The 14,705-nt window shown below is 37.9% G+C and overlaps 1 protein-coding gene across 5 annotated transcripts in view; it reads right to left on the reverse strand.

Moving 5' to 3' along the window:
* Setx (senataxin) overlaps positions 1 to 14,705 on the reverse strand; it is an 86,266-nt gene that overhangs the window by 52,781 nt on the left and 18,780 nt on the right. For 4 of the 5 annotated variants that reach the window (XM_046451418.2, XM_046451420.2, XM_046451419.2 and 1 more), the window contains exons 6-10: positions 10,333 to 10,552; positions 9,246 to 9,365; positions 6,477 to 6,648; positions 6,290 to 6,377; positions 1,651 to 5,829 (exon numbers count right to left, since the gene is read on the reverse strand). In XM_046451418.2, coding sequence (XP_046307374.1) covers positions 1,651 to 5,829; positions 6,290 to 6,377; positions 6,477 to 6,648; positions 9,246 to 9,365; positions 10,333 to 10,552 — 4,779 coding nt within the window. Of the gene's footprint in view, positions 1 to 1,650; positions 5,830 to 6,289; positions 6,378 to 6,476; positions 6,649 to 9,245; positions 9,366 to 10,332; positions 10,553 to 14,705 lie in introns of those variants that run through there. The other variant, XM_046451421.2, reaches the window with a different exon arrangement.

Below are 14,705 nucleotides of genomic sequence, written 5' to 3' on the forward strand. Positions count from 1 at the left end.
TTTGTCAGCTGATGGACATGTAAATTGTTTTCATATTTTGGCTACTATGAATCATGCCCCAATCTACTTTATGGTTTCCTGCTCTTAAACATCAGTAGACCACCAGAAATCAGCCAATTGAAAGAAGGAATTAAGAAAAGAACTACAAACACTAAAATGAACAGGAAAAAACTAGGGAAACAAGTATACAAATTAAGAAAAACTTCTAATTTTAATATTCTTTAGCTAACTGAAAGTACCACATACATGAAATAAGAACAGAACCCTATAAAAATGGCTAAGATTTGGGGCATTACTTTACTCAAAAGATTTGACATAAAGTTCATTTTAAAGGTTGAAGCTGAAGTTCATTTTCAAGCTTTACAAAAGCCATTTATCTTGCCAAGTATTAACAATGCCCTGAACACCCTCTTACAGCACCGGCCCTTGTTCAACACAGGTCCTTTCCTCCAACACACCAACCCACTTGCTACCGGCACCAGCACTCCTGTCTGGAGGACACTCCTGCAGCTGGCTCCTTCTGATCCTTTGGTCTCTGTGTAAACACCATCTGCTCACAGAGGCTTTCTAACCTGCTATCTAAAGCACACTGCTTTCTTTGTTCTAGGTCACACTGAAATGCTTATCCCAACATGAAATAGTATCTTGTAGAAGGCAGAGACCACTTTCCCTCCCTAGCCTATAAATGCGTGTGGCACATAATGGGCACCTAAATATCAAGTAAGTGAATAAATTCATGAACATTACCTCAAAATTCTTGTATGTACTTTTAAGAAACTTAATGAACACCCAGGTCTTGTTTTTTCCAAAGAAACATGAAAAATAAAAAATTTTACTCCCAACTCCTTTTTCTCCTTGAAAATCTCTCTCACACACACACACACACACATCCCTCAAAATGTAGTTCTGAGGTTCAGTTTTTTTTTTAAGACAGGATCTAACTATTTTGACCAGGCTGGCCTCCAACTCTATCTAGGTCTGTACCACCCATACCTGGCTCTGAGGTTCAAATTTAACCGGGAACCTTGTATTTTACTTGGCAACCCTAGTCAAGAAGCTGAGGAAGAAAAGAACCACAACAGGATGCTGGGGCTGAGGAGTCGTAAGAAAGACTGCCATAGCTGGGTGTGGTGGTGCATGCCTGTGATCCCAGACAGTTAGGAGGCTAAGACAGGAGCAAATTCAAAGCCAGCCTCAGCAATGGCAAGGCGCTAAGCAACTCAGTGAGACCCTGTCTCTAGATAAAATACAATACAAAACAGGTCTGGGGATGTGGCTCATGGGCGAGTGCCCTGGTTCCTACCCACCTCCCCAAAAAAAACAAAGCCAAGAATAAAAACAAATGCAGCCGGAAGACTCTCTCCTTGTGCATTGGCACTTCCCCTTATATCCTGCACAAACTCTGCATGGGTCAGCTCTCCCCTAGGCTACCCCCAGACTCGCCCATCAGTGCAAGAACTGGGTCTGTAACTGCAGGGGTCAAAGGTTAACAGTACCATCAGCATCTGGAACTGTGGCTCCTACAAACATCTGTTCAACATGAAATCTAACAACAACATGGAATCAAACAGGTCCCTAGACTGTCCTCTAATTATGACTCAGCAGTAAAGCAACTTGAAAAGGAGAGGCAAATGACAAAAGCATACTTACTGTTTCAAAAGTATTCAATATCATCAAAGGTAAAAAAACATTAAAATACTCTCCACAATCTTGAAATCGGACAGGCACAGGTCTTGAGATGGACTGACAAAGACTTGCTGGGGGCCCACACTGATCAAAGTTCAAAAACATTTCATATTTCCATTTTAAGACCTCTTTAACAAAGGTGTCGGAGATAGACTGTGATGACAAGAGAATATTTACTGGAGAAGAAACTGAAAAAGATTTGCTTTCACCAAATGGAAGCTTGTATCCTTGCTTGCTGGAATTATTTGGAGCCTGAGAATGAAGCACATTGCACAAACTATTCCCATCACCTGCTGGCTTCTGAGGTACCAGGGAAGCAGGCTGTGGTACTTTCAAAATAGACTGTACTCCATTTGATTTATTTTTTAGAGCTGATGGAAGTGAAGTATTTTCCAAAGACTTGGAAAGATTGGCAATGCGTGAAGTACTCTTTGAACTAAAAACCTTGGTGGTAGAAGGTCTTAAAGGTTTGGCTGCAGAAAGAGGCAAGCCAGGCTTCCGAAACACATCTTCATCTGCTTTGATTTCAGAGGGTCCTGAGCAGCATTCACCCTGGCTTTTCGTGGTTTCGATACCATCTTTGAACTTACACTTTGTGACACTCAAAGATTCCAACTGAGGCCGACTCACAGAATTTTCTTCTACCTGAACTGTATCTTTTCCATGAACCAATTCAATGAGCTTATCATTACCATACTCCATTTGTGAACATAAATCCATATCTTCAGGATCATGCTGTGTTAAAAATAAGTTGTCATCCTCTGCATCGCTGTTGGACTCAGGATCCACTTCTTTCAGAGCTGCCATCTCGACACGGTGTGCTGCAAGATCACCTCCAGCTAAAGTGGTTTCTAAAGTAGAGATCACTCCTTCGTTGGCTGGCAGTCTTCCATTCAACCCTCCAGAATCACACTGGTTCAAAACACAAGCACCCTCAGTTACCTGAGATGTGTACTTTGCTGTTTTGGTCTCTGGTTCTGAAGGAAAGTCTTTTATTAACTGTTTTTCATCACCGCTGGCAGGTGCATCACTGCTTTTATAATCTGACCTCTCAGACTCAGGTACAAGTATGTCAGAATTATGTGTTCTACGTGTCCCTGCCCTTGGAGCATCCGCACTTCCGTAACCAAAAAGTTCTTGTCTGTTTTGCTGTGACTTAGGTCGTGCCTGCCTTGGTGAATGAAGATCCTGACTTGTCAGCAGTTTCTTATTATTTTTAACAGAAAGAGTCTGAGGAGAAATTAACTTGGTCTTTTTTTGGGTGTCTACTACTCCGACAGTTTTGCCATGATCGCGTAACTGAACTAAATACTCTAAAGATCGTTGGGACAACTCAAAGGCCTTCCGAGGAGCTTTCTTCAAACCAAGCTTCTCAACTGTGGAAGTTGGTTCAGGACACTGGCGAAATTTCTTTGGTGGAACTACAGCAGGAGTCGTCCTACAACTTAGGTAATGTGAACTTTTATTCTGCCCTTTTTTGGCATCTGAATGTGTTTTCTTAGTTTTAGAAACTGGGACTCTCCTAATGGGTTTTGAGTAAGTCCGAAGCTTTGGAGACTTTTTTACTGAAACCGCCGTGGCCCTCTGAACACTTGAACTGGGAGTTACAGTCCTCACGTCTGTACTCTTTAAGTCATTTTCAGTAAGCTCTCTCTCATTAAGAACATCAGAATGGTCCTCATTTCGGACAGAAGATGAAGGCCTGAGAGGATCTTCAGACACAGGTTTTTCAAATCGTTTCCTCTTAGGCTTTTTAACTTGGATTTCACGAAGATCCTCCATGGAAGCACTGCTGCTGTGAGGCTCTGGGTGCTCCTCGACACTCTCCACGACCCTGCACACCGCCTCTTCAGATGCATACTGTGTACCATAGCCCCAGTTATTGGTGCTGTCGGCTACATGAGTCACACAGGAACTTTTTTCAGTCTCTTGAACTGAATGCTTGTCCACTTTATGATCTTCCCAAACTGAAAACACTTCAGATGGACTTTCAAACTCAAAAAACTGAGAATCAGATTCCTCAAAGTGCAAAAGGGAGTTTGTCTTTTCTTCCTTTATAAGTTTCTTTTCCACAGTAGTAGTAACTATTGAATCACGCTGTGCCAGAGATTCTTTCTCAATAGATACTTTGCCCTGTTCAATGCATTTTTCAAACCCAAGAATTGTCTCATCATCATCATCAGAATCTGAAATAACAATAATTTGTCCATGGCAGGTATCCACAACATTATTTTGGTTAGCTGTGAAACACCTTTTATCATCCTTTACTCTTCTCTGCAGCTGGGATGTACTTTTTAGAGTTGAATCTGATGGAAACTTAATAACACTGGCTTGAGCTATTAAAGACAATTTGTGGAGGTCTCTATCCACTTGAGAATCTGTTAAGGTATCAGACTTAGGACTGATGCCAGGGGCCTGCTCTCTTACCAAGTTAGAGGAAATCAGACCCACACTCTTATTCATATCCTTATTTCTTGATTTCAGTATAGTCACAGGATCTTTAAAGGGAGATGTTTTCTTCACCAAAGTATTGGTAATTTCTGTAAATGAAACCAAATCTTTATCATCAGCATAACAATCCTGTACTTTGCAATTATTTCCGTAAGAGAACATATCCAACTCTTCGCTCTTTAAGTGTTTCTTTTTCAGTGATAAACTGTTTTGAGATTTTTGTTCTCCATTTTCACCATCTGGAATACCATTAGGGTTTAAAGATGGGTCATGTGTGAAGCCATCCCCTTTCTGAACTCCTGCATCTTTTCTTAAATAGAAAGTCTCCATATTAGATGCAGTCAGATTTTCCCCTAAACTGATAGCATCACTGATCGAAGTACTTTTCCTGTGTTGCTTCTTTATAACATGTGATAACTTTGCACAGATTTCATCTTTCTGTGCTTTAGATTTTGGTTTTGAGGTTTTACCAAGAGCATCATCCTTTAAAGAGAAATCCTCACTTGATGTGGTTACTTTTGCCAGACAATCAGTGCAGGAATCAGTCAGTGAACGTGTTGATTTGATGATTCCCCGGCCACAGCCCTTGTCTGGACCATTTCTTGAAGGACAGCTCTGGGGCGTATGAGAGCTTTCCTTCACAGACTTCTGTACCCCTCTGCTCGCTTTACCTTGGTTTGGAGCTCTTTCAGCAAACAGGCTTTTACTACACTGCTGTAAGTGTGACTCAGCTGAGGGATGGTCTTCCACATTCAAGTCCTTCATGTAATTCTGCTCGTTACTGTCTTCTTTCACAGTACTACTTGCTTTAATCATTATGCTCTCTTGCATTTGATGTGTGTCAATTTTCATTGGTTCTTTAGAAAATGTTGGGCTGGAATTTTCAAGACAAAGCATGTCTTTCTTAGACTTCTCTATCTGTTCATTTTCTTCTTTAAAAGATGTAGGTGGGGTCTTACATGGAGTCAGATCCACAAAAGTGCTACACTGAGGTACTTTGACTTTTATGTTTCTAATAATTTGTTTTAAACACGTTTGTAACTCATGGGTCTCCTGACTAGTCAACTGCCAACCTAGAGACAAATTTCCTCGAAGGAATAAGTTAAGCTTATCCCAGAACCGCTTACAAAGAGTCTGTTGCCCAAGCTGGTACCCTTCTTTCAGGAGACTCCTGATCAGCTGCACACAAGCAAGCTGTACAGAGTTAGATGGCATTGAATGCAATGACAGTGATGATATCATTGCTGTTCCTTTGGAGCAATTTCCAGATGATTTCTCTGTACTCCGTGCAAATGCAGTGGTAGGGAGCTTGGCACATTTTACAACAGCTTCCACCCACTGCTGGGAGCTAACCCACAGCAAATGCAAACACTTTTTATTTCTGTGCAGTTCAATTACTGACACCAAAATTAGAAGAAAAAATTCAGTGACTTTGTCACATACAGCATCTGTTTGGTTGAGGACATCTTTAACTTCAGAGTACAGATGATGAATAACCTCTACTATGTAAGCCACACCCAAGTCCTTAAGATCCATGAGGGACTGAACAAAAGGTATGAACCACAGAAATGTGCTGTTATGGACACGCATGTCTTGACCAATGTCTGACTGAAGTACATTGGCTAATGTTTCCATTTCTTCATACATATTAGGACAATAATCTGGACAAATGGCTGATCTCCACCCTGAATCCTAAAACAAGAAAAATACATTCAGATAAATAAGTACAGTAATAGGTTTAACCCCAAATTGTAAAAAAAAATGTGTGTGTGTGTATCCCTAAACTTTCCTATTTTTGTTTACTATATATCAACATATACAACCCCACAAAAATTGAAAATATAAGTTGAACACTGACACTAAAGCTTCATTAGTGCAAGTCTACCCCCTTCCATGCTGTGCCCTTTTCATTAGCTGGCTCTGATTATTAGTCATGCCCCTTTTCCCCATCCCCAAAACCTTCTGTCTTCTCTAATTCCAAAGTATGCACACTAATGTAACAAGTTCATCTTCCCAAGCACAATTCACCTGGCTCCATTACCAGGCCTTTGGTAGCAGCTAATGCAGAACAGGTATATATCATAAAACCATCATGCAACTAATTATGTAAATCACTATATAACAGAATCTGAATTTTCAAAGCGTTTTATACCTTTTTGGCCTTTTCAGGATTATAATTGTATACAATCTGGCTGCAAGTCACCATATCATCCAAATATGACTCCGGTTCTAACTTGGTCCTTAAATATGAACAAAAAAAAAATTACTGAAATGAAGCAGGGGAAAAAAAAAAAACCCTTGTTGAGTCAACTGCAACAGAATTCCTGACATTAACTAACCTTATAGAGCTGTTCCGTATATTTTTGATCTCCCTATTATAGCTCACGTTGTTGATAATGGTTTGAAATGCCTCAATAGGATCAATAAGTTGACCCCAAACCTTAGAACCAAGGCGATCCAGGATCACCATGAAACAGTGTAAGGCTGGCCAGAAAGGATCCACACTATCATCTGAAATACAATGTAGCAATTGCAAAATTACAAAACAATTAGAAAAATACACTAAAATGTATTGAGAATTAAGCATTCTTTACCCGGCTAGTAACAAAACTAAAAGCAAAGTAGCAAATAATTTAAGGTCATACCAACTCTTAAGAGACAGATTTTTACAAAGTTAGCAAATTTTCAAAATTTTATCAAATAACTACTATAACCTCTAAAAAAAAATTTTTTTTTTTAGGGGAACAATTGCTTAATAGGCAATAAAACAGTCTAGATAAACACAACCTTTTTACCTTGTTTGCTACACCTGACAATACTTCCTAATCAACTTCTCACCCCATTCCTGGAACTTTATACTCCCACTCTCCACTAAATAACAGAAACAAAGAACGGGTAAAAAGGGGAAGGAGAAACTTGTTATTTACAGATCAAAATGAGGCCCATAATACAAGAAATTCTGCTTCAATATAGTTCTGAATTTTTATATGGCATAGCTGGTAGGAAGGACTGAATCCTTTCACCAATGGGGTAGAGCAAAGATACATACCCCTCCGTTCATCCGTATTTCAACATAGCCCTGTAACTCATGGGTCTCCTGACTAGTCAACTGCCAACCTAGAGACAAATTTCTACTTTCCTTTCATTTTGTAGAAATCCCTGTTGCTCCTCAATTCTTACTTCCAGTACTTTCCCTTCTCTATTAGAAGTACAGTGGGCAAGTTACTGCCCTACTTAAAGACTTTCAATGGCTCCTTATGTCTTCAAAGAAAATTCTAAGTCAAGAACTTGCAAGATATTGCTCTATTGTTTCTCTCTAGGTTTTTCATATTCCCACAATCTCACACTAAAAAAAATCACTAGCTTTTTCCCAAATAAGCACCATCTATCAAAATTCTATCCATCTGTCCAGCTTAAATGCCTCTTTCTTTATTAAATATTGCTCAGCCATTTCATTTCCTACAGAAAGAACTCTTCTGGGCCAAGGACCCTGTTATTGACAATATTTAGTCACCCTTGAATGTATAGCTTTATTTCCCTTAGACTTCCTAAAACTCTGCCTTTTTCTTTTTTCTTTTTTGCTGGACATGGAGGTGAACACCTGTAATCCCAGGTCCTTGGGAGGCTGAAGCAGGAAGACTGCAAGTTCAAGGCCAGCCTGGGCTGCTCAGCAACATCCTGACTCAAAATATAAAAAGGGCCAGGATGTAGTTCAGTGACAGAGCACTTGCCCAAAATTCACAACTCCCTGGGGTTATTCCCTGTTTGTCTCTCTCTCTCTCTCTCTCACTGACACATACCCCCTCTGCTTTTTTATCAGTTATTTGTGCAGCTCTTCTTAGGCATTTTGTATCCCTCACAATAACTGATGCTGCCTCATGTTTAATAAGCTCTCCTATAAGAAAAAAAGTAGTTAGGTGAAGACAGTTATAAAAGATTTCTTAAGAAAGGTGACTCACATTTTGAAGAAGGTAGGTAGGTGAGATGGATTAACAGAAAGGACAGAATTATATGTGCAGATATGCACAGGAAAAGTGAACAATTTATGAAGCAACTGCTGGCAAATGAATTAGTAATCACCCTAATCAGGAATAATATATCAGGAAACGACATGCTATGAATAAAATAAAACATATTTCTTTTAAAATCTCCAACCAGTGAGTTCATATCCAGTCAAGCTGATTGCAGAAAAGTGAAAGGTGGGAAAATATGTTCATTATGTTGGCATAGAATCTGGTATGTTTTGTTGATTCATTCCTTCATAAATATTAGAAGCACTCTGTTATCAGCTTAATTCAAGCAACAGCAAGAGTGTGGTCTAATAAATACCATGACAAATTTTAGGATCTTTTTTTAGAAACCATCTAAGATCAGCACTGTCCAAGAACATCTTCTGATGATGGGAAATGCTTCTTATCTACACTTATACTGAATCCCCACACATGGGTGGTGACTGAGTCTTGGAATATGGCTAGTGGGACTGAAAAGGTGGATTTTTAATTTTAATTAATTTAAATTCACTAAGCACATGTGAGGCAGGTGTGGTGGTACACGCCTGTAATCCCAGTGGCTCAGGAGGCTGAGGCAGGAAGATCATGAGTTCAAAGCCAGCCTCAGCAAAAGCCAGGCACTAAACAACTCAGTGAGACCCTGTCTCAGATAAAAAGCAAAATAGGGCTGGGATGTGTCTCAGGTTGAGTGCTGAGTTCAATCCCCAGTACCAAACAAACAAACAAAAAACAACACATGTGACTGGTAAAATGAACAAGCAGGTAAAGACTGTGGGCAAAGTGAGGCTCTGCCCAGTGTTAGTTACCACACCTGTGTAAGGCCCAGGGATTCCAGGGCTCATTCCAGCACTAACTGCTTCAATGTGGAAGTTAAACCACTTTGAGTTTCAGTCACTTCTTCCATAGTAAAAGGAAGGTACTTAAATTTTACTCTAAAGGTCCTTTCCAGTTCAAAAGTCTGTCTCTGTGATGTAAACCATAAACAAATTAGTTTCTTTTCTCCCCACAATATCACACCCCACTCCTTCTAGTGACACTAGCATTTTAGAAGTGCATCATCACAAGACTCAAAAGCAGTTAGCAAGGGAAATGTGTTACCATCTGATTGCCTCTCCATGGTGTGAAGGATTGACTGCATAAAGTCATTTTGCTTGTCTGAGCCCAATAACAGTGAGTCCATGGCTTGCTCTTCAAGAATGGTCAGCAACATGCAAATACCTGTAAGATCATTCACAGTGTTCTTGAAGTGATGAAATAACACTATTCTAATGCCTTTTCTGGTTTTGTTGGCAAAAGGGGGAGAAAGATAAACCAAAAAGAACCCCATTCCCCAAATATATATAAGTCTAAGATATTTGAGTACAGCAGCTCCCAAGTAATAGAACCTAAACTGTTTCAAGGGTAAAAGGGCAGAATGGGACGGGCTTGGTTAAAGAACAGTCTAAGATGACTACCATGTAACCTGTATTTCATCAAGTCTAAGATGCCTTCGATTTTTAAATGTACCAACTTCATACATCACTAAGAAAGAAAAATTAATGCCATTTATAGTACATGACCTTAGGACCTGGAATTGATGAAATGGGGAAGAACCTTTTTGACTCAGTACCAAACTTGTAAATAATATTCATGTTTCTTTAGACCAGCAAATATTTTACACATTGCAAAAGAGTTGTTAATGATCAAACCCTATTTAAAGTCAACCACTATCAGGTGCGGTGACACACCTGTAACCCCAGCGGCTCAGGAGGCTGAGGCAGGAAGATCCTGAGTTCAAAGCCAGCCTCAGCAAAAGGGAGGCACTAAGCAACTCAGTAAGACACTGTCTCTAAATAAAATACTAAATAAGGCTGGGGATGAGGCTCAGTGGTCAAGTGTCCTCGAGTTCAATTGCTGGCACCCCCACCCCCCAAAAATTAACTACTTAACTTATACTTTGTTGTTCTAATATTGCTTTAAACAAGAGATTCATTTTCCAGTGCTTGAAAATGTACCTCTTCCACAGGTATCTAGGATAAGTAATGTTTAATGATAATACACATAATGTTTAAGTCAATTAAATAACAGAACAGGAACTAGGAACAATGAAATCCTGAATTTTGAAATTTGGACCAGATAACCAAGAGATTACTTCCTGTTCAGGACACTCAGGAAGAATAATTATTGGTGTAGAAACAATACTCACCTAACCAATAGTTTTTGTAGTTGGTTGTATCATACATGTGTGAAGGCAGAAGAATCAGTTTACCCTTTTCGAGAACAGAAGAAGTATAGATGTCTGGATTTTCTAAAAGCCCCAACTCTATGACTTTGAAGAGGCAAGTTAAAACCTCCTGTAAGTCATAATAATCATCTCTGTCCACTTTTCCCAAGTTTCTTGCAGTCAGGATAGCCCAGCGCCGAACCTAAATGCAGAAACAAGAGTATGTTTATGACTTCATTCAACAAAGGTCTACCTATGTACAGCAACAGCCTAGATAAGAAAATTGGACTTTCTCTACATTTTAAGATACTAATTAAGACAAAATATAGATCTTGTCTGATCCCGAACTAAACTTAATAGACTTAACAAGCCATTTATGAGACAATCATTTCCAATCATTTAAACACCGACAGGAAATACAGTATTAAAAAAACATTATATGTGAAAATGGCATTTTTTACAAAGTTCTTAATTTTTAGAAACATATACTGAACTATATTGTGGATAAATTGCTTTGATGTCCAAGATCTGTTCTAAACTGATCCAAAGCAGAGTAAAATGTTGAGTACATACTGGTAATTGATAAAGCTTACTGACTGATAAATGGGATAGTTCACTGTGCCATTCCCTCTATTTTTGTATGTTTGTACTTCTCCATAATAGAAAGTTTAAAAAGGCGAAGAGCCAGGCAAGGTGGCACATGTCTATAATCCCAGTGGCTTGGGAGACTGAAGCAGGAGGATCCTGAGTTCAAAGCCAACCTCAGCAATTTAGTGAGGCACTAAGCAATTCAGTGAGACCCTGTCTCTAAGTAAAATACAAAATAGGGCTGGGGATGTGGCTCAATAGTCAAGTGCACCTGAGTTCAACCCCCAGTACCCCCAAAAGAAAATAATAATAATTTAAAAAAAGCAAAAACCAGACATCTCCAAAGAAATCACCAATCACTTCTAAATGACAGCAAAACATATAGAAGTGACATTAAATTTCTCAGAGGCCATAAATTAAATTTAGTGATTACAGACTAAAGTCAATAACTAAATAAAGAAGAAAAGAAAAATATCAAGAGTGCACCCTGTATAGTAAAGCCTTTCATGAAATACTTTGTTTTATATGCTATGTATGTGTGCACTCAATTAATGCATTTTTAACTATAAGTTACAGTTAATGAAGTTTGAAAAAGACCTAATGAGTAAAAGCCTGAGCTTCAAGCCAACATGACTAATGAATTACAAACTCCTGAAAAAAAAAAAAAAAAAAACCCCACAACAAAGGTATCCATGAATCTATACTGATAATAAACAGGTAATTGAGGAAAAGGGAAAAGGATCTTGATTTCAGTATAATTAATGTCAAGTGCTGTCTGATAAATATCAAGACACTGCTGGAGTTGAAAATCACTATTTTGCAATCACAGAAAAAAAGATATATGGTTACATTTAGGAAATTGTGGTTAGTGGCAGGGTATTCACATGTCTAAAGCATCAACAAATTAAACTGGACAGCACCTTAACTGACTACAATGAAGACCACTGTAAGCACCTCTTCTCTCTCTCTCTCACACACACACACACACACGTATTCATTTTGTTTTGTTAACCCTGTGGAAAGGGTTTTCTCCTATATGTAATCTTTAGGTACTTTATTTCACTTATAATATTACTAAGATTCATCCACAGTTTCAAATTGGCAAGTTTGTCTTAATTGCTACATAATATTCCAATGTCTGACCAAACCAATTTCTTCATCAACCCTCCTACTGATGGTATTTGGGTTGTTTCCAAATTTTTGTTCACCCTGGGTAGCATGCTATGGAATTTCTTATATAGGCCTCCTATTACAAAAATTGTAAGTTCTCTTTCACATACTAAGCCAGGAATTAAAATGTTGATCATGAGATATGTGAACATCTACAAACTATTCTCTGAAGTAGCTGCACCAGTTTATACTTACACAATTATTCCTTACCAGCAATAACAAGATTCACAGAAGTGCAAAATGATATGACTCTGTGCTCTTATTTCCCTGACCTTTAAATTAAAACATTCCTTTGTATGTTTATTAGATGGACATATTTTTTTCTGTTGGCTCATACCTGTTCAGATCTTCGTCCATTTTTCTTTTGCAGTATTATTAGTATCATACAAATCTCCCAATTTTTAATTTCTATTTTCACTCTCTTAATTGTATATTTTGATTAACAACAGTTATTAATAATAATTTTGTCTATTTTTACTTCATAATCAATGCTTAGTTTCTTTTCTACGAATTCTTTCAAACTGTCACTAAAGTATGTTGAAGTATTCACTATGGTCCAGTATGTGGTCATCTTTGTAGTATCTGAAAAACTGGTTAGATGCACAGCTCATATATGTAGCCCATAAGTCAAGCTTATAAATTGTCTTATACAGATATTTAATTCCCTTCCTGGATTTTGTCTACTGATTCATCAATAAAGAACAGAAAGGGGGCTGGGGTTGTGGCTCAGTGGTAGGGCGCTCACCTCACACACATGAGGCACTGGGTTTGATACTCAGCACCACATAAAAATAAATATAGCTATTGTGTTCACCTACAACATATATATATAAAAAAGAACAGGAAGGTCTAGGTATGTGGCTCAGTGGTAGATCACTAGCCTAGCATGCACAAATCCTGGGTTCAATTCCCAGCACTGCAAAAAAGAAAAATGAATAAAATGACGACTAACAGGAGTATGTCGAAATCTCATACAACATTAATGAATTTACATATATCTCCCTGTTAATTCTACCAATACTTCCAACATCTACTTTGATGTTACTTTAGTATATTACTCACTTGACCACATACAACCCTTTCTAAAAAAAGACTATGTGATAATACTATAACTTCACCAGTATTTTTTTAAGGCTAGTAGTTGCCTATTATTTTTCTATCCCTTGTAATCAACTTTTTTTGTCCTTATTATGTTTTAGGTGTCTCTTAGAAACAGAATCTTTCTAGATTTTACGTCTTCAGTAATTCAATCTATTGTTTAACTGACAAATTCAGCCCATTTACATTAAATATTGATGTCCTTCAATATGTTTATATGTATGAGCCTTTTTTCTATTTCTTTAAAAGCATTTCTTCTTTCTTAATAATTCTCAGCTACCTCTGTCCTTAGGATAAAAACTTAACAGCATGCTGCCACATCCTTGATCTCCTTGCTGGTCAAACCCATCATCATATTGCTATTACCTATTCCAAATTATTGCTAATATATTCACTTTCTTTGAATTTAACTTTAAAAAAGAAATTCAACCACAGTATTTATCCAAGTTTATGTCTCTCTTATAATATCTCCTGGATTCTTATCTTTTATGTACTTCATTTGGTGCTGGCCTGTGTGTGGTAGACCTAGAACCTTATACAAACAGGATATTTTAATTATGTTCTTATATTTAAATGAGTCGGGTAGAGGTACAAATTTAGGTTTTTAAGCTCTCTCCCCATAAAAATACTCCTTTACTGTCTTCTTGCACACAGTAGGACTGCTACAAATCTGGCATCAATCTGATTCTGTTTTCACAATATGGTCTTCTCTTAATCTTTTCAAAATTTATTTTTGCCGCTCTTAAATTTCATTGATTTGCTGAGGTTGAGACCTGGCTTTTCCTTTTCTTCTTAGATTTTATATAGGTCCTTAGAATCAAGTGATCTCCTTATTTTAATTCCAGTAAATTTATATCCATTATTTTTCCAGTATCTCTTTCTGATACTTCTTTTATCTACATTAACATTACTACTTTTTTCTTATTATGTCATCTATTTCTCTTTTTTCATTCTTAAGGATCTGCTCAATCTAGTCTTCTCAGTAACTCAATTTCTTAGCCACAGCCATTCTATTACTCATCCTATCTCCTATCTTATGTTTTCTTTTTCCTTTTTTTTTTTTCCATAATACCAGGGGTTGAACCCAGGGCAGTTTACCACTGAGCTATATTCCAAGCCCTTTTTATTTTTTATTTTGTGACAAGAGTTTCTCTCAGTTTCCCAGGATGGCCTTGAACTTGTGATCCTCTTGTTTCAGCCTCCTGAGTCATTGAAATTATAGGCAAGCACCATTATGCCTATCTGGTTCTTAGTTTTCCAGTTCTCATTTAACATTATATCTTATTTCTTCTAGCATGTTTATTATAGTTTTTAATTCCTGGACAATGCCCTGGTATTATCGCTTCTATTGAAATCTTTTTCTCAAATACCTTCCTAACTATGCAAGAAGGCCAGCCCCCAGCCTGGCTTACTCCCAATGAATTCAGGGATAAGAGTGGTGGGGGATAAACCCAAGCCATAAAAAGAATAATCAGTCACTGCCACACAACTTACATTTC

This window comes from Marmota monax, unplaced genomic scaffold (genome assembly GCF_021218885.2).
Source record: "Marmota monax isolate L192 unplaced genomic scaffold, Marmota_monax_Labrador192_F-V1.1 WCK01_AAM20220418_F8-fsc00020, whole genome shotgun sequence".
Taxonomy (NCBI): domain Eukaryota; kingdom Metazoa; phylum Chordata; class Mammalia; order Rodentia; family Sciuridae; genus Marmota; species Marmota monax.